The sequence below is a fragment of the Mastomys coucha genome, unplaced genomic scaffold (assembly GCF_008632895.1).
Source record: "Mastomys coucha isolate ucsf_1 unplaced genomic scaffold, UCSF_Mcou_1 pScaffold8, whole genome shotgun sequence".
In the NCBI taxonomy this organism is placed as follows: Eukaryota; Metazoa; Chordata; class Mammalia; order Rodentia; family Muridae; genus Mastomys; species Mastomys coucha.
The window spans coordinates 52915076-52935813 of NW_022196914.1; the positions used below are offsets into that span (position 1 = coordinate 52915076).

Sequence of the window (20738 nt, forward strand, 5' to 3'; positions counted from 1 at the left end):
AAAAAAAAAAAAAAAGTTGGGGTGATGTAGTGAAAAGAACTCAACCAATTGTTTCTGACTTGAAAGGTGCAGGAAGAGACCCTGTGAGCCATGGGGCCAGAAAGGCAAGAACACTGTCATTCTCACCTCCTGGAGAAACGCAGCCCTGTTAACACAGTGCCCTTAGCCCTTTGAGATTTGATTCCCACAAGGGGACTGAAAACAGCTGTGTCTCCTGTCAGAATGTCCCTTTCATGTTAGATTTCCTTAAGCCACATTAGGTTGTTTCCTTTGTATAAGAAACATCTGAAGCACCAGGGTTTTTCTCTACACCGGTGCTCTAAGGAAGGGTGCGCATCCTCCAAAGAGCCAGTGCTGTTTTGTTACAATGTGGCATGCCTGTGTATGCGTGTGCATGTTACGTGAGGAGACCAAAGGACAATCACGGATGTCATCCTTTGGTAGCCTTCGCCTAGTGTTTTGAGAAGGGGGGAGGGGCTTGCTGACCTGGAGCTCACCAAGAAGACACTCTGGGTGGCTTACTCTCTACTGCCATGGATCCACCTGTTCCCAGCTCCCCCAGGTGTCCTTCTGAACCAGGATCCCTCGTTTTCACACGGATGGAACTCTGGTCCTCATGTCTGCAAAGCAGGAAGCTTTGCAAATGAGCTTTTTCTCCAGCCCCTCCAATGTGATTCTGACACCTACCTCTCCCTCTTTTGTGGGCCTCTTGGGAAGAGATACCTAAGAAATTGACACTGAATTGGTCTACTATGGGTTGGGAAGGAAAAAGTCTCACCTTACCCCATAAATATGCACCATAAACATTTACAGAAACTTTCTTAAAATTCACAGTACAAAACCAGAGGGAAGCCCCCAGCCTTGAGACAGCCCACTCTATTCCCTCTTTGGAGTTTGATAAATGCAAGAACAAACAAAAAGAGACGTGAAGTTGGAGAGAGGTTTGATCAGATCTGGGGGAGAGACAAAGATAAATTGATCAAAATAAATTGTTTAAAATCTTCAAAGGGTTAATGCAAAAAAAATTTTAAAATGTGTATGTGTGTGTTAAAAAGCAGAAGGAAGAGGGCTGAATAGAAGGCTTAGAGGTTAAGGGCCCTGACTGCTCTTCCAGGGGTCCTGAGTTCACTTCCCCAGCAACCACATGGTGGCTCTCAACCATCTATAATGGGATCCGATGCCCTCTTGTGGTTTGTTTCAAGACAGCTGCAGTGTACTCATACAAATAAAACAAATAGATAAAAAAAAAATTTTAAAATGGAAGGTTAAAAAAATAAAAAAGGTAGTATATGTGCTATGTATGTAAGACCTTTCTGGAAGGATCCACTCACGAATGTGCAGCAGAAGCCTGAGGGGAAAATGGGTTAATGGTTGGGAAGGAGTATAAACCTTACTGAACCATTTTGAGCTTTTAATATCAAAAATGAACTTTCATTTTGTATTTAAACAATCGATTTATACCCTAAATTGTTTCTACCTCTGTCGGAGGTACTCTCCGGCCTCTGTAAAATCAGCCACCACTTGAACACTCCACACCCAGTAGACACTGGCATTTACAATTCGAATAACAGCTTGGAAAGGAGTAGGCGGCGCCCGCTGAACCCTCCACACTTACCCGGGCCCCCAGCACATGCTGCCATGGTGACGGACAGACGCCGCGGTCTGCGCAGGTGCACAGGGTTGGCACTCACGAGGTTGTCTCCCTGGCGGAAGCCAGATGACCTGACCGGAACCTCTGCACCAGTGACGTAAGAGGTGCGCAGGCGTACTGCAACTGCTAGGCTTGTGGGAGGGAGAGAAGCGGAGAAAGAGGGGAGAGAGGTGGTGGTTTGGGGGAGTGGATTGCGGGGTACATCTCCCGTAATGCAGAGGTCCAGTAATGTTGTTGAGCTACCTGACAGCACAAACAGAAGTGGTTCTCGTCCAGCCCTTCAGAGGGTAAGATTTTAAGTCACTCTGACTTGAGTAGCAATTATTTTAGCCTCAACCAGGCCTTCATAATCTCTGGATTTCTCTCCAGCCCAGGCAAAAAACATAGCCCCATTGCTTTATGGTCTTTCGTTTTCTATCTTCACATTTAAACTTACTTCTTTACAAAAAGCATAAATCACACCTCTTACCCCAAGAGTTTATTACTGAACCAAGTATGAGTGATAATCGTTCTAGAACACCAAATCAGTTGCCCCAAATATATTGCATAGTTTAGTGGAGTTTTTCGCTGTTTAAGAAAGTTATATATCCTGGAATTTTCCAAATACTTTGGTGGAAATATCAGGTATGCAATTTACAGCAGACTGAGGTCAGGTTTCAGTTGCTTTCCGACCATTCTTAGGTTTTCAGCTGGTAGTCTGCTAAGTTAACACATTTCAAAGGTTTCACCTAGTCACATGGGCATTAGGTCATGTGTGCAATGCTATTAAGGGAGCTAAAAACACAGCACATGAAGACGGGATGCTAGAGTTTCAACATTCCAACATCCTCACACCCTGGAAGTTCTAACCACCAGCTTTGTTAGTAATAAAATTGTTATAATCAAAGTACTTCTAAGAATACAGGCAAGATTTCTAATAGATTTTTGTTCCTTTCTGCAATTACGATGCTTTTTACCAATCGCTGAGTAAAAAATGTTCAGACAGAAGCAATAGAACCTATTTATGATCCTAAATATAAAGCTACATAATCCAAGTAATTAATATGGTATGACTACATGATGCTACATTTTATGTAAGAAATGTCATTATGAAAATGGTTGTGGATGACCCCAGAAAAATTAAAAATTAGGAGTCATTGTTTATGTAAAGGAAATCACTGTCAGGCAGGCAGCTGTGCCCTGCGCTCACTGCAATGTTAACTCATAAAAGCAAGAAACAAAACCAACTGAACTATTTTGAGCTTTTAATATCAAAAATGAACTTTCATTTTGTATTTAAACATTCGATTTACCCCAAATTGTTTCTACCTCTGTCACACGAAGATACTCTCCGGCCTGATCCACCAACAGATGAATATATAAAATGTAGCCCAGGCCCATAATAAGGTTCAGGGTCCATATTGGAGATCATGTTATTTTAACAAGGTTGAAACTGTCAGATGTTAGGTGAAGGAGGACAGGGACAAGAAGACCAAGGCTGCATGATTTCACTTCTATGCTGACCTAAGAATGCTGACCTGGACAAAAACTGATGATGGTGGTTGCTGGGGCTAAAGGGCAGGCAGAGTTGGTAGAGGAAAGGGAGATACTGGGGAGATGGAGATGTCTGGACACAGCATTTCAGGTAGGAGAAATAGATTCAAGTGTTCTCTCACACAACATAATAATTACAGTAATCCCAATGTGTTGTGCACTTTAAAAAGCAGAGAGGAATAAGATCACTGTTGCTATTACCTCTGAATCTTGGGATGGCACACAAAATAAAGATGACTATCTATTGAGGGTATGTGGTGGAAGAACAAGGTAGGTCCGTGCAGGGGGGATCTGCACAATATTTAGGATCATAAATGTTCCACTGCTTCTGTCTGAACATTTTTTACTCAGCCATTGGTAAAAAGCATCTTAATTGCAGAAAGGAACAAAAGATTAACACTGCTAAATTTTCATGTTTCTTTTTGCTGAACTGTGCATATGAGTCAAACATTTTAAAGCCACTCAACAAAATATTAAACCTAGAATGAGTCAGTAGTTTCTGTTTTATTTCAAGAAAGTCTTTTAACATTTGAATCATACTATCAAAATTATTCTATTAAGAAACTTCTAGGGGCTGGAGAGATGGTTCAGCGGTCAAGAGCATTAGCTGCTTGCTCTTCCAGAGGTCCTGAGTTCAATTCCCAGCAACCACATGGTGGCTCACAACTATCTGTAATGAGATCCGATGCTTTCTTCTGGTGTGTTTGAAGACAGCTACGGTGTACTCATATAAATGAAATCAATAAATCTTAAAAAAAAAAAAAAAAACTTCTATGAAACAACACAGAAACCTGGGTTGTGAGGATCCTACACAACTGTCAAAGTAAGACTTTTATTATTCAATCATAAGCATTCTTGGTGTTTCAGACTTCCAGGCCAAATGCTCACTGTGCTGCAAGCTCCTCCTGAGGAGGACATGGGTATCCTCCAGTCAGTTGCCCACACTCACTGCAGAGTTATTTCTCTACTGCAGCAGTTAAAATGTACCTATATGTTAACCGTCTGTTAACACATCCACACACATCCAAAAAAGAAGGTACTATTCAACTGATGAAACCTGATAATGGTCCTTTTTTATATGCAGCACACACAGGCACACAGTTTGTTCAATAGATGCATAAAGCAAGACGATAGTCCACCACATATTTCAAAATGCAGAGAAACTGAGTTATATTAAAAGTCTTAAGATCATAAACAGATCATTGTAGGCTGACTACAAAGAGACAACTGATTTCTTTACTAAAATTTCAAATTAAGTGCCAATGTGAAGAAAGACTATGATCAAGCGTCTGCATTCAGAAAAACCCATGTCCAAAGAATGCTGTAAAATGTGCCTCTAACATTTTAGACTAGAATTCCAATTTTTACTGGTTGTAGACACTATGAAAACAAACTCACAGTTACTTTTCCACAGAAGACTCTTCTACTATTTGGTAAATTCAATATTCATAAATTGTTCAGTTCTACTACAAAGTATACAGTATACTGAAAAAAGAAATTATGTAACAAAATGAGCTTGATATGCAATCATCTTTATATTACATCATTTTGCTAAATTTTGTCAGTCATATGTTGCCATTTTATTTACTATTTGTAACATTTCACATTACTTGTGGATATTCTCCTCAAATGTCTTTGGCTGGTCCAAGTATGATTCAGAGGAGACTCACATGACTGGATCTATAAGCTGCAATACTTTATAAATAACCCTTACACAAAGTTATTTAGTGTGGTTTTCTTGATAGATACAATGAGTGTTTTTAATTCAAAAAATATACTTCATATAATATAAAGGCATCAAAACAATGATTACATTTTATATAAGTTAAATCACAGTTTTTTCTTTTCTTCTGTTGTCTGAATTAAACAAGAAAGCTCTATCACAACCTTTATGTTAAGTTAAATATTCCATTATAAAAAATAACTAGCATAGAAAGAATTTAAAATATGCAAAAGTAATAAGTTTGCTGAAATTTACACTTCATACATTGATGTCAATCACAAAATTCCTAAGGATTAAACATGAAAGTAAAAGAAACCTGCTTTAGGCTTCAGTTATTGCTACACAATGACTACATGATAGGTCATCTGGCCTGTCGTCATCTGAAGAGTGTTAAATACAGTGGTGTACTTTGTAAGGAAGGGGAGAAAGAATGTACAGTGATACAAAAATATTACCTATTTATATATTAGCAAAGATTTATAAAACACATTCCAAATCATATGTTGCTATGGAAACAACAGACTTAAGTGGAGAAGCACAAAGTCCTGAAGCACCCGCAATTATTTTAATCAGAAAAAATGATATATTTATATATATGCATATATATAATTTGATAAGAAATAAAGGCAAAATTCTAATTTTAATCAAACACTTTGCATGTAATCATGGAGGTAGGTCTCCATTCCATTTATACAAATAAGTTATCAGCTTTATTCAAAGAATTATAAGTCTAGAATCTTGAAACTGGTCTTCATTACTGAAATACATTTTTAAACAGACTTCAAAACCAGTATTCTCACTAGCATATACACAAAACAGGTATCTCCTTCATTAAAATCATATGTAAAGAGGTGTAACTAAGTGCAGATACTTTGGCTTAACATTTAAGTTACACAGTAAATACTACAAATTTTAAATTAGAAGAAATATTTCTTCTTAGTTCTTATAATAAGCATAAAGCTATAAAAATGGTGATTCCTTAAATTTTTAGGTACTTAAATATTGTGCTAATGATTTTTAAAAATCATTCCTACCTAAAAAGCAAAATTATACATTTCAATTATCAAACATTTAGTGTTGGTGGCATTTCCATTTTAGTGCTGGGATTTGTTTTAACAGATAAGTTTGCAACATACAACACAGTACACTGTTTCACTCAGAAAGGTTTTCTAAAATGAAAAATGCTAACTCTATTTCTAGTGGCAGACTAGAGTTGGAGGTCCCGCCATGGATCACAGGTATCAGAGCACTGTCGAGATCATTTAGGTAATGCTGAGGCAGAAGTTGGCCTTCACAGCCTGCCTGAAACTCAACCTGGAAAAAAGAGAATCTTGATAAAGGTAACCCTAGAAAATTAGCCTTCTTGTGTTGCTTGGCAGACAAATATGTAGCATTTTTGAATACTCAGCTTAAGGCTATTAGCATAGTAATGTTATTTTCAAAAATATGTTTTCCCATTTCTTTTATCTCTTTACTACATAAATTATAACATAAATATTATCACTACTTTATATTTTAAATTTCCTTTCAACTAAAGACATATCTAAATGAGGTCTGAAGCTTTTTAAAAAATAATTAACAATGCAACTTAACTTGAATTAAAAATGAATTGAAAAACCAACTTACCGTGTTTCAAACTGTTGCAGTACTATGTTTTGTGTGAGACATATGTGCAATTGTATGTATGTGTGCATGTGTGTATGTAGCTGTGTGCATAAGATGAGTCCAGAGGTTTGACTTTGGGTGTCACTACGGTTCCACTAAGGCTCCACTTATTATATAGCGTCTCTCACTGTCTGCAGCCCCAGGGTCTTGTTTCTGTCCCGCAGCAGTAGGGTTACAGGCATACACCACTATTCCCAGCTTTTCCATGGGTGCTGGGGATCCAAGCTCAGGCCATCATGCTTGTACAGCACTCACTTTACCTACTGAGCTACCTCACAAGCCCTACAATACTATTTAATATTAAGATTCAATATTATGATGAAGTTGATATTTTTATACATTTAATTATAAAGAAAACTGCTTATTCAACCAATACTCATGATAAGTTTCCTTGAAAGGGTCTTACAACGAAGTAATGAAAACAAAACTCTTTTCAGTAGGAAGCATGAGTAGAACACATGTTGCTGGAGGAGCAAACTAGTATATGAACTCCTGTTTAGAAAACCAATTCTAATGAAGAATCTGCCTTGAAAATCTATACTTGATGTCAAAAGTTACAAAATATACCCAACAAATATTCACTAGACATTCTGGGGAAGATAGCTTTTCCATGTAAGAAGGCCACTGTTAATTAGATAAACACTGTTAAGTGGACATGCCTATTAAGGTAACACTGAGCACCATATGGTGCCAAGTCCTGCTTGGCCTGGGAATGGGATGACATGGTTCCTGCCCCTGGAACAGAGCCAGCAGGGCATAGGCTTCCAAGAGTGTTAATGGTTGCTACAGGCCTAAGGCTCATTGTATAATTATGCACATATTTTCATGTTCCTCCCTTGAGGAACATCCTCTCTGCCAAGGTTAAAGACGCCAGGGTAATCAGAAACAGCAAGAGTGCAGGAGGTGAGGGTGTGGCTATGTCTCAGCACACTGGTAAAAGCTGTGACTTTTAAGACAGCCCTTAAGGCTGTGGGAAAGGATGCTGAAAACATGATTAAAAATATATAAATTCCAGTGTGATTTTCACCTCCAGTGTAAAGGTGAACTGTAAATAATACTGCCCGTGTTTAAGGAAGGAAGCTTTGAGCTTTCCTAGTCATACTCTCTTCAACTCCAATGGAGATCATGAAGGAGATCGCCAGGGATCTCAGAGCAATAAAATTTTAAATGTTTGGGGTGAGCAGAAATGTGGCCCTCTGTCCGACCCAATAAAGCTCTGTGAAATTCAAAAATATATATATACATGCATAATTTCTCAACTATGCAAAATAAGGAAGCAATATGAATCACATAAGGAGTTTCACAGATCTAAAGGAATAGAGGCAGCTACACTATGAGCCAGCTTGTCAGAAAGATACCAAGGAAGAAGATAGAGATTTAGGGAGTGGTGATCTCAAGGCAAGATTCCACCTAGCTAAGTTTTTTGTTTATGCTTACAAAGGCAGGCAGATTCCTAAATTAAAGGTCAGCCTGGAACCCAGGGAGTTTAGGTCCAGGTCCAGGCCCCGGCTTGGTAGAAATGGTAATTTCAGAGTGGGGTCCCACCCAGCTATCTTACTGTCAGTGCTAGCACTTGCAAAGAATCAAGGGGCTGGAGTCCTGGGTTTCATGGGATAATCAAAAGGGGAATCTGGGGTAATAACTGAATTGATATGTAAATAAGACTGGTTTTGATCTAAAAAGGCTATCTAGAGAATTTTTAGAATAGCAAGAGAAAGCTGTCTTGAGCAGAACAGAGGTGGGGAAAAGAGAGAGGGAAGGAGAGGGGCAGGGGAGAGAGAGAAGGAAAGAGGGAGAGAGGGAGGAGCGCATTCTGGAAGCTATCTCAGCATAACACAGGCTGTCAGCCTGTGTACCACGGTTTGACTTTGAGTCGTTTGACTCACTGCTCCCAGACACCCCCCTTCTCTCAGAAACCCCTCTCCAAGTCAAGGCTGGTCCTTGGGGATTATTGCACCTATCAAACTGTTAAAGTTCAAAAGTTCAATTTGGCTTGAGATACAGCATAGTAATAGAACACCTGCCTAACATATACAAGGCCCCAGATTTGATTAAATGTTGCTAAAATACAAAGGTGTGAATAAGACCTGTCTCAGAAATTGCTGACAGAAGGCAGGCTTGATGGCAGCAGGCCTATTATAATCAAGCTATTCAGGAGGCCAAGGCAAAAGGATCACAAATACAAGGTTTACTTGGGCTACAGTATAAGTTCAAGCGCAGAGATTGCCTTTAAGTAAAAAATGAAGGGCTAGAAAAAAAGAGACCAGAGATGAAACATATGACTTGCATGTGAGAGACCTAGGTTCAAGCTCTCAATGCATATTTGGGACAGTATGCTGATAGCCATTGAGTGCATACATGGATGTAAATCTAGAAACTTGTTTTATGGTTATACTTGTTTATGCAAAAAAGTAAAACTGTCAACAAACTAAATTTCAGTCAAAATATACCAAATAATATTAATTAGCTGTTGTTCATTTGCTTAATCAACTATGACTACTATACAGCCATAAAAAAGAATATGTAAGCCGGGCAGTGGTGGCGCACGCCTTTAATCCCAGCACTTGGGAGGCAGGCTGATTCCTGAGGTCGAGGCCAGCCTGGTCTACAGAGTAAGTTCCAGGACAGCCAGGGCTACACAGAGAAACCCTGTCTCAGAAAAAAAAAAAAAAAAAAAAAAAAAAAAAAAAACAAAAAAACAAAAAAACAAAACTAAAAAGAATATGTACTATTATACAATCTCTGGTATATTAAAAAAGAATGACAAATAAAACATTTTGGAGAAATGACACAAGTTTCATTACATATATACACTTGTTTGTACATGCCTAAAAAATCACAAGAAATGTATACAGTTATATAATCGATCAGAGCAATATTTAAAGAGAGTCTGAGATGAAGTTCTGTTTGAGAATTGAGGGTAGCTCTTCTGGTAGCATTTCCACCTGTAGAGTCAACATCTCCATGGCCCACCAACTCTATACTAAACAGCATGATTGCTGCTTCCTGGAATGTTTAATAAAGTGGTGTGTGTGTGTGTGTGTGTGTGTGTGTGTGTGTGTGTGTGTGTGTGTGTGTGTGTGTACTTTTAGATTTTTGAGTCATGTAAATCTAATTAGAATAAATTTCAAAGCCTGTCTGTCACACAGGACAGGACAGTAATGGATAAGCACACTATGGTCTACAGGTTTGCTGTTGTGTAAAACAGTTCACTGGATCGCAGCCATGTTCATTCAGTTACAGGGGCAGCTTCCCACTATAAAAGGTAAATTGTGAGAGAAATCCCTGCAGCCTACCTTTCCAAAAATATGCATTCTGTGACCTTTTACAGAAAAGTCTGACTTCAGTTAGAGATTAATGGAGGTAATACATATGTGCACAAGTTCTGGCTTGGAGATGGACGTGTAGCTCAGTGACTGAGTACTTGTCTAGCAGTGAGCTCTTGGGTTCCATTACCAGCACCACAAAAACAAAAGAAAAAAAAAGTAGAAGGCTCCCTTTTCTCAAAGGGTTAGATAAAAATTTTGATTTCAGGAGCAGCAAGATGGCTCAGTGGACAAGCTTGACAATCTGAGCTAAGTCCCTAGAACTCAATGACAAGAGGAGAAAACCGACTCCCGTGAGTTACTTTTGACTTCCACGTATGCACCATGGCACACACACACCGCATATAAATATATTTACATCAATATAAATCTCAAAAATACATCTTACCATATCAGTGTCAATGGAAACTCTGAGTCCAATTTTGTTCATTCTGTGACTCTTTAGCGTTCTCAGGTGAGGGCACAGGGCAGCACTACAAGCCATGGCAATCTCTTTTGCAAACTGGTAACTACCTGATAAAATAGATATATCTTGGTCCTTTAGGAAGCAGAACACCTGAAAATCAGTCAAATTAGGAAAGAAATCATGATTGTGATTAGAAGCAACAAATAAACTGAATTAAAACAAATAAAAAAGACAACTACAGCTTTCAATTCAACTTTAATAAAATTCCAACATTAGATCTTTGAAATCATCAGTTGAAAGCATTCTTTATCTACAGCCTGAATATATGTATGATAAAAAAATTTTTTTTAAATCAGAGATTATAGATTGGTCCAGCTATTTTTGCCCAAAGTTGACTGTGTCAATGAAATCCTGTTAATTCTATTCAGGCCCAAAACTATAAGAATGTCTGTATGGAATCTGATCAGACACATTTGAAACCACAAGATGATGGAAGAACTGACCACCTAACTGCAGACAGGACACGGGGCTCCAGGCTGGGTCAATACCTTCATAGTGTCTTATTTCAATACCTTCATAGTGTCTTATTTCAAAACAGAGAGTGTGCCAAAATGGTTTCCCACATGAGTGCTGATTATAAGCTGGCATCAATAAAATCTTCTATAGTAAAATAACAATATAAAAATGCCAATTTAGCCAGGTATGGTGGTGCACATCTTTGATCCCAGTACTTGGAAGGCAGAAGCATGTGATCTCTTTGAGTTTGAGGCCAGTCTGATCTACAAAGAGAGTTCCAGGACTACAAAGAGAAACCCTGTCTCAACAAACCAAAAAAAAGGTCAGTATCCATTAGCTGTCAGGAAGCCCTATCATGTTGAGAGCTTGAAATAAATTTATGCAAATTCAAATCTGGGATGTGAGGGATTCTAGGTGGGGATACATTTTAACGTGGAAAGTGAAAGGTGGAAAACTACACCTAAATAGTCAAAGGCTGAGTATGCAATATTTCCAAGTATACACCACACCACACACACACACACACACACACACACACACACACACATACAGCACATGAAGTGAAGAGACCTTTTTCTATACCTCAGTGCATTTCACAGTCTTCTCTTCAGTTTCAAAATCTGTTTCCAGTTTTATTTTTTCACTTGGAAATCCTTCCAATGATCTTCCATCTACTGAACTGATAACACTATGTAATAAAGCAGAATATAATACAATTAGTATCATGGTGTTTTCTATGAAATTGATTATTGAATATGGAAAATGAGATAATAAAGTCAAAGTTTTATATTTAAAGTAGCAACAAATATCTCAAATGTATATAAAATAATCATTTATCATGACTGCTTGATTATGTTATAATCTTTTTATCCAGTAAATTGTATCTCTTTTTTCATATGTCCAATTCAGACCTAGCTTTAATATACTTAAAAATAGTTTCTTAACAGAAAAGTATCTTACAATTAAAAAACTGTTTTCTGGGGTTACACATGTCACTGATTTGACAGGGTGCAGCCTGTTATACAGACAGCTCTGAGTTGATCTCCAGCACCACATAAACTGGGTATGGTGGCACAGGCCCTTTAACACTAGCACTCAGGAGGCTGAAGCAGGAGGATTTCAAGTTTAAGGCCATCCTGGGCCACATATTGAGTTCATGTCCAGCCTAAGCTACATGGCAAAGCCTTATATCAAAAATCTATTTTGGAGTCATTTCCTTCTTCTTTCTTCTTGACCCTTAATCCATTTCTAAAACTGAGAGATCATGGGTAATTGAACAGAAGGAGCAACAGTGGTATGGGTGAGGCCTCTACTGATTACATCATTAAGGCTCGCTTACATTACAAGGAATTAACAGAATTCAATAATCAGAAGGAAACCCCTATTTATTTGACAAAAATGTGTACCATATATCAGAAAAGGTGTTTTGCCTTTCGTTAGCCCTGGACAAAGCTACCTAATTAATGTTTTAAAATCAGACCCTCCCCGCAGGTTGATGGTTCATTATAGCTTCCTGCCCAAGAAAACTTACGAATCTGATTAGTTACATGTTTGAAAAAAAATTGTATTAATTGGAATAGAAACATTAAAGTTAGTGGCATAATTCTATACTCATTCATAAAGTATAACATTGTATTAAAGGAATGTTTTCATCAGCCCCCTCCATCAAAGTAAGAAATTCCTACCCTTTGTTCTTCCTCTCTTCTGAATCCACCCAACAGATGTCCACATATTCTCTCAGATCTACTGCATCAACTTTTCCACACTGAATTTTAAAGTCCTTTTGCTCTCGTAGAGCCAGCCGTAAGCCATCCATGGTCTCTGGAGTTATTTGTACCATTAGGCCATCTAGAAATGAGAGTCATGTTTCACATTGAGTTTGCCAAATTTCAGAATGTGTGCCAAGTAACAGAATTTATTATTAAAATATTTTTGTTTCAAGATACAAGGTTTAGGGGCTGGAGAGATGGCCCAGCAGTTAAGAGCACCGACTGCTCTTCCAGAGGTCCTGAGTTTAATTTCCAGCAACTACATGGTGGCTCACAACCATCTGTAATGAGATCTGATGTCCTCTTCTGGTGTGTCTGAAGACAGTGACGGTGTACTCATATACATTAAATAAATCTTTTTAAAAAAATACATGTTTTAAATATCCTTTGTTAATCATTTAAATGACTTTTTTTCACTAGAAAAATAAAACTATTTCATAAAGTTAAGAACTATTTTAGGGTTATGCAAATAAAGACAGTAAACTAAGCATTTTAGTCACAGTACAACAAAAATACCTTGCCCCATGATTAAGTACGATTTATCCTAGGAATACAAAGATGATTAGACATATGCAAATCAATAAACAGCACACCAACTAATGGACAAAAACCATGCATTAATCATCTTTCAGAAGAAAAGACTGGATAAAATTCAACATCTATTTATGAAAAAAATCTCAATAAATTAAGTTTGGAAGGTTTAGAAGGAACATGCCTTAAGACAAAAAAGGCAGAATGGGACAAACCCACAGCGAACACCACAAAGAAAGAGGAAAGCCGGGACCACTCCTTTTCACTACTACTAGAACACTAGCGTAGTTACAGACACTAAGTCAGGAGGAGACAAGAAAGGGTATCCAAAGAGGCAAGAGGGAAGTCAAACTGTTCCTATTTACAAACTGTATGAATCTGGCAAAAATATGTTAAAACAACACAAGAATCAAGATACAAAATAAGGAGCATGTTTATACACACAACAAGCTTGCTGACGAGGGAATTAAGACAGCAACTCCTCTCACAACAATAACAAAAAGGAATACATTTAATGAAGAAACCAGATGATTTCTACAGTAAAATGACAAAATACCAATGAAATACTGGAAGACACAAGAAAGTACAGACATGGCCATGTTCATGAATTGAAATGGATTGAAATGGTCAAAACATTGATGCTATCCAGAACAACTACAGATTCAAAATTATCTCCAACTAAATACTACTGGGATTTTCACAAGGACAAGAGAAACAAATTCTCAACCCTAAAACTCTCTCAGGAGAGCACAAACGACCTGAAATAGCTAAAATAATCTATGTGGGATGATGAAGTATTAAGACACCTCAGTCTCTCTCCTTCTCTCAAAAACACTGCAAAGTTATAAAATTTCAAGAGCATTAAATACACACATGCACACACACAGGCACGCACACACCGGAGCAGAACAGAAAACCCCAGGATAAATCACCCACTTAAGCCACCTGATTATTAACAACGGTGCCAAAACATTCACTGTAGGAAAACAAATGAACAAATGAATAAATGGTGCTATAAAAGTTACCTATTCACAGTAGGTCCCCCTCTCTCATGCACAAAATCTCCTCAAAATAAACCAAAGACCCAAAGGTAAGACCTGAAAATATGAACCTACTAGAAGAAAACACAGGGAAATTATTGAAAACTTATGCATGAATAAGATTTTCTCTCTGTGGACCTTGTAAGAACTGAAAGCACTGCTGGGTGTGGCTTCTACCTAGAATCCTAGTACTCAAGGGGCTGAGAAAGAATATACATGTAAAAAGACAACCCCAAGCTTAGCTAACAAATGTTTATCAAATTAAGCCTCTCCTGAATAACAGAGGAAAGAAGACTGCAGACTAAAACATGCATGTCAAGAGAGATCATTTCTAGCACTGGGGGGATGGGGGGTGTATTGCCCCAAGCCTTCTCGAGGCAGATGTGGGGATAACAAGTTTAAGTCTAGCCTGGACCACAAACTGAAACTTAGTTGCACAAAATCAAAAGCTGATTAAAAAATTCATAAATGGGGGCTGGAGAGATAGCTCAGTGGTTAAGAGCACTGACTGCTCTTCCAGAGGTCCTGAGTTCAAATCCCAGCAACCACATGGTTGTGAGCCACCTATAATGAGACCTGACGCCCTCTTCTGGGGTGTCTGAAGACAGCTACAGTGTACTTACATATAATAAATAAATAAATCTTAAAAAAAAATTTACAAATAGCCTGATGACACGTTTCTAAAGAAGTTCTAGAAATGTCTAAGAAATATTTAGCATCATTACAATGAATGCAAATAAAACCATCATATTTCTTCATCAGAATGGCTATAATCATGATGATAATAAAAACCCACAAAGAATAAACCAAATGCTGGGAATTGGCCAGGGCTTCAGCACATGCCAAGCTAGTGCTCAAGCACTGAGCTACATTTCCAACCAGAGAAAGAAACTATTATACACTGTTGACAGTAATGCCATTATGGAAAATAGTACATGAGTTGCTCAATAATCTAAAATTAGAAATACTTTATGATCCAACTATTCACCTACTGGGTGTACCTTAAATGAAATAAAATAATGAATGAAAGCTAAGCTGGACATGATGGCAGAGGTCTATGACAGCAGGAGGGAGAGCTAAGCTGGACATGATGGCAGAGGTCTATGACAGCAGGAGGGCTGAGGATTTGTGCTTAGCCCGAGCTATATAGTAAGCCCGTGCTGGCCTAGATAGCAAGATCCTGTCTGAATGCTCTCCGATGTTCTCCTCCAAAAGAAACAACACAAATATAGAAAAAAAGAAAGTGAGAGATACTTCCACATCCTCTTATTTAGAGCTATTCTGAATATCTACAATGTTAAATCAACTGAGGTGCTTAAACAGATGAATAAAAAACATGGTATAGAGAAATGATGGAATATTATTCAGCCAGAAAAAAAAAAAAACCTGAAATCCTGTTACTTACAGCAATGTGGATAGAACTAGAGGTCAGACATTAGATTAAGTGTACAATAACAGAAGGAAAACCATCACATGTGGATGTTTAATCACATGTGGATGTTATAATAAAAGAGTTACATTAACACAAGAAAATAAAATAGTGGCTCCTACAAGTTAGGGAGGGTATAAAGCAGGACAGAAAAAGAAATTGGATGATAGTTACCATAATACAAGTACATACCAAGAATGCTGCACATTCAGAAAGGCAACAATGTACACATTATAAAGAGCTTACAGAAGAATCTCAAGTTTGTTAGTTAACACAAAGAAATAACACGAGTGTAAGTAGATGAAAATGGCAGCTACTCTCTCTGACTTGACTACTACACATTCTATAGATGTTCCAAATGATCAAAATACCTTCCATATAGATATCAACAATTACTACCTGTTACTTTAAATATGAAGGGGAATCTATAATATGTAGCATATAAACTACAAAGCAGTTAGAAAAAGACAATAGAAAATAGGCAAAAGTTGTGAATGAGTATTTCACAAACAAGATAACGTATTCTATAAATATGAAATAAGATGTTCTACTTGCTAATGAGTAAGAAATATGCTAATAATGACCATACTGAGAAATAGCTAAGAAGCTGACAAAATTAAGTAGACTAATACCTTGTCTAGAGATTATGTAGACTATTATTAGCCTAAGAGTAACAAGGGTTAGTACAATCACTTAGCAAAATCACTTCAAAATAGTCTGTGAAACTGAGCATTTACCAATTTAATTGGCTCAGAAATTCCAATCCTAGATATATATATATATATCTTAGCACTACTGTTTGCCATAAACAACAATCTAGAACTTCATGGTCAGATAAACAAATTATCACATATTCACAAAATGTTTAAAGGCACTGAAACTTATTGTGGAAATTTAAAAAATGAATCCATCCTGCAAGCTCCATTTCTCGCCCGGTCACATTTTTTTGAGCTGGTATTGACCTGACAGGCATCACCGTGTACCAGCGGGCTCTTATTATTCTCTCCCAGCTATTAAAAACATCTCGCTCACATGCAACTCTTTACACACCCCCACAATCATTCATCTAAGTAGCGCCAAAGACCCAGTAAGTAAAGCATGACTCTTAAGGCCTTAATATCCAATCAGATTTATATAATAATAAAATCACAATTTACAAGATGCCAACACAATAATTTCAGAACCAAATAATAAAGATAATATTCTAACCCAATTAATCTATTTTGTAAAAACCTTTGTTTGGTCGTATAACCTCGTGGGGTCTGGCTCGTCCTCATCGTCTGCCTCCATGATGACGACCCCCTCCTCCTACTCCTCTGACCTTTTTCCTCCTCCAACTCTATTTCCACCTCTCTATTCCTGTCCAATCACAGGCCTAGAGTGATTGGACAGAGAAAATGCTGTAGCAGAAACTGAACAAGCTAAGTTACAGAATATGCATAAACTAGAAAGATAAAATACATTTGTAAATAAATTATCATTCTTAATAAGCATAATGAAGTAGCATATTCTGTAAATATGCTATAATGTTAGAAAATAATACACACAGTAGTCAGTCGAGTAGCTAGCTCTCGAGTAGAGGAGAAAGAAGGCTCAAGTAAATCCAGAACTGTCATGCTCTAGGCCTTGAGATTATTTCACGTTTGTGGTACTGACTGTTTTTATCAAACTTACATTGTTCTTTTGTAAGCATCAAATATATTCTGTTTTGTTTTGAGATAAGGTCTCACTATGTAGACCAGGCTAGCCTCAAATTCATAGAAATCCATCTACCTCTGCTTCACAGGTACTACCCATACCAGACAAATATATTTCTCTTTTGTTTTTTTCTTTTTAAATTAATGTATGAGTACTTTCTCTGCGCGTATACCTGCATATGAGAAGAGGGCACCAGATCGCATTATAGATGGTTATGAGCCACCATGTGGTTGCTGGGAATTGAACTCAGAACTTCTGGAAGTGTTCTTAACTGCTGAGCTATCTCTCTAGCCCAACAAATATATTTATTAAAGGTAAAGAAAAAATAACTTTATATTAAAACAATCAAATATGAAGCTCATACCTTCGACTATGCTGGATTTGGCAAGAAATCCTGACGATGTTTTCAGAGCACCATTGAACACCACAAAACTTGCACCTGTCACTGATAACAAATAATAAGTTATATTTTAATCTGCTCATCCTCTACTGTATTTATTACTCAAAATATAGAGTTTCTGCATTTCAAATATTTGATAAATGTTATTCTCATAACACATTAAAAATACAGTAAAAGTTAAAACAAAATTACAATATTGGATGAAATAGTGTTTCAAACGATGGGACTACTGTATTACTTAAAATGTTTGTGCTTTTGTTAATGAGGGTGTCATGAATCAAATTCACTGTATGTAAACATAAAATTTATAAATCTCTGTGAGAAGAGTGGTTAAAGTACTTTACTATGTAAGCATCAAGACCAGAGTTAAGATCCCTAGAACCATGTAAATCCTGGGTGAGTATGATGGCCTGCCTGAATTCTAACCTTTGAAGGCAGAGATAGACTCAGACCAAGACAACTAGCAAGACTAGCCAGATAGCAAGCTTTGATTTTTACTGAGAGACCCTGTGTGGTGCTTTGAATAGGAATGGCCCCAAACTCATGTGTGTGAATGCTTGGCCTATAGGAAATGGTACTATGAGGAGGTGTGGAGGTTACTCCAACAAGTAAATATGGCTTTGTTGAAAGAAATGCATCACTCCAGGGGTGGGCTTTGAGGTCTTCTATGTTCAAGCTAGGCCTAGTGTGACAGTCTCCTGCTGCTGCCTACAGATCATGTAGAACTCTCTGCTCCTTCTCTAGCACCATGTCTGCGTATAAGCCACCATGCTTCCTGCTATGATGATAATGGACTAAACCTCTGAAACTGTAAGCCAGCTCCAATTAAATATGTTCCTTTCTAAGAGTTGTAGGGGTCAGGGATGGAGAGATGGCTCAGTAGTTAAGAGCATTGATTGCTTTTCCAGAGGTTCTGAGTTCAAATCCCAGCAACCACATGGTGACTTACAACCATCTGTAATGGGATCCAATGCTCTTTTCTGGTGTGTCTAAGAGAGTGACGGAGTACTCATATATATAAAATAAATAAATAAATCTTTGAAAAAAATGTTGTAGGGGTCATGGTGTCTCTTCACAGCAAGAAACCCTAACTAGAACATTCTGCCTCCCAAGAGGTCTCCACATGCACACCTGTAGAAAGAATATCATGGGTGCTGTACAGATCCATCACCTGTCAGTTAAAAAGTAATGGCCTAGGCAGGAAATAGGAGGGGGAACATAGGGGAGGAAGAAAGAATTCTGGGATAGAGCCAGGTACAAGAGATTCTCATGGGAAGATGTGAGGAGACAAACACATGGAATCTACTAAGCACAAGTAACCAGCCACATGGCAGAATGTAGTTTAAAATAAGTGGGATATTTTAAATTATATCAAGTCAAAAAAGAGTCCAGCTATATAGCCAAGGCATTTGAGTATGAGTCTTATTTCTGGGAACATGAGGATGGGAGAAAGAACCAGCACTAATTTCTACACACATGTGTACCTACAGACATGCAAAAACATGCTTGCATACACACACACAAAAAAAAACCACACACATGGAAAATAGAAAAAGGAAAATACAAATATAACTTTTGACACTAATTTCATTCCTAGAAATATAACATGCATGTATACAAGGTTATTCATAACAGCATATTTGTAAGTAGCTGAAGAATGGTAACCAACTATGACAAAGAGAGAGTTAAATGATAAATAATTGCCAAATGGAAAGTTAGAGTGAAAGTTCTTCACTAACATAGATTAACCTCTGAGAGTTGTTAAAAATAAAGTGAGGTGCATAATGGAACAAGTATTATAAGCTATCTGAAAGATGCATCTTGAGTGTATGTACATGTATGCCCTTGCCTGAATGTGTATATTATACAAAGTCTCTGGAGAGATACACAAAACAGGGTTTGTTGCTCTTTAACGGGATGCCTAAGTGGTTAAGGGGACAGTTTTTATCACCGCAGCATAAATATAAGTAATCTTAATCTTACCACAATGTAAATATAGCCTATTTAAAAAAATACTTAAAACTCCATAAATTTATAGGCTGTGAAGATGGTTTAATCTGTAAAGTGCCTGCTGTACAGGAATGAAAATATGAGTTCAGAATTCCAGCACTCATGTAAAAAATTAAATGTGGTGGTCACAATTTATAATCCCAGCAGAGATAGAAGCAGGAGGATCCTGGGGGCTTACTAGTTAATAAGCCTAGGTGAACTGGTAGGCTCAGGTTCAGTTAAGAACCTAGTTAAAAAACCAAGATGCAAGAGAGTGGAAAACATCCTATGTAACTCTGATCTCCACATGCGCATATGTGTACATGCACAAACACCCACACAGAGCTCTTAAATTTTAATCACAAAAATGTCACGTAATGATAAGAGAAAAAGTATAAAAGTATAAAATCAGGCCTTAAACTTTCTATGCAACCTATATATTAATAAACAAGAAAATACATTAAAATATCAACAGTGGCCTTAGTTTGCAAAAGGGTGGGTGTATGTGTGTGTTTGTGTGTGTGTGTGTGTGTGTGTGTATGTGTGTGTTTTGCAGGTAGCCTCTGAGTCCAGAAGAGGGCAACCAAAGTCAAGCCACTGTAAGAGCAAAACACACTCTTAAGTACTGAGCCATCTCTCCAGCACCCACTTCTTTTCACTGCTTTTCAAAATGTATTAGAGATGGTATACAACATTACCTTTACAACTAGAAGACAAAATTATTAACAGTGAGAACATCAGGCTATTATATTTTAATGTTATCTTGTAATGATGTCTTAATATTATGAACTGCTTAGTTTTCACTCAACTTGAAATTTGTTAGGCCATTCATTACAAGTCAGCAGCCAGACCTGAGGCTAATGTCCAAGAGGCTGCTCACTCCAGTCTTTATCATTTCTCCATCCCAGTTTCTTGGCTTTGTAAGTAATTCTTCACCCTTGTCCACCCTGTGGCCTCTCAAGCAAAAGGAACTGAGCAGAGACTGAACAAGTGTGAAAACATCTCACTCCAGAGAGACACTACTGGAAAGAAGATTCTCACACAATGGGATACACTGAAGGT

General features: G+C 37.6%; 2 protein-coding genes across 3 annotated transcripts in view; both read right to left on the reverse strand.

Moving 5' to 3' along the window:
- Positions 1-3834, reverse strand: part of Fam151b (family with sequence similarity 151 member B) — a 36407-nt gene extending 32573 nt beyond the window's left edge. The window contains exon 1 of the mRNA XM_031360742.1: positions 1616-3834. Coding sequence (XP_031216602.1) covers positions 1616-1640 — 25 coding nt within the window. The 5' untranslated portion in view covers positions 1641-3834. The remainder of the gene's footprint in view (positions 1-1615) is intronic.
- A 692-nt stretch (positions 3835-4526) lies between these two features.
- Zfyve16 (zinc finger FYVE-type containing 16) overlaps positions 4527-20738 on the reverse strand; it is a 45532-nt gene continuing 29320 nt past the window's right edge. For both annotated transcript variants that reach the window (XM_031360741.1, XM_031360740.1), the window contains 5 exons: positions 17652-17732; positions 12506-12668; positions 11403-11508; positions 10287-10454; positions 4527-6221 (listed from right to left, as the gene is read on the reverse strand). In XM_031360741.1, the coding sequence (XP_031216601.1) occupies positions 6060-6221; positions 10287-10454; positions 11403-11508; positions 12506-12668; positions 17652-17732 (680 nt within the window). In that variant the 3' untranslated portion in view covers positions 4527-6059. The remainder of the gene's footprint in view (positions 6222-10286; positions 10455-11402; positions 11509-12505; positions 12669-17651; positions 17733-20738) is intronic.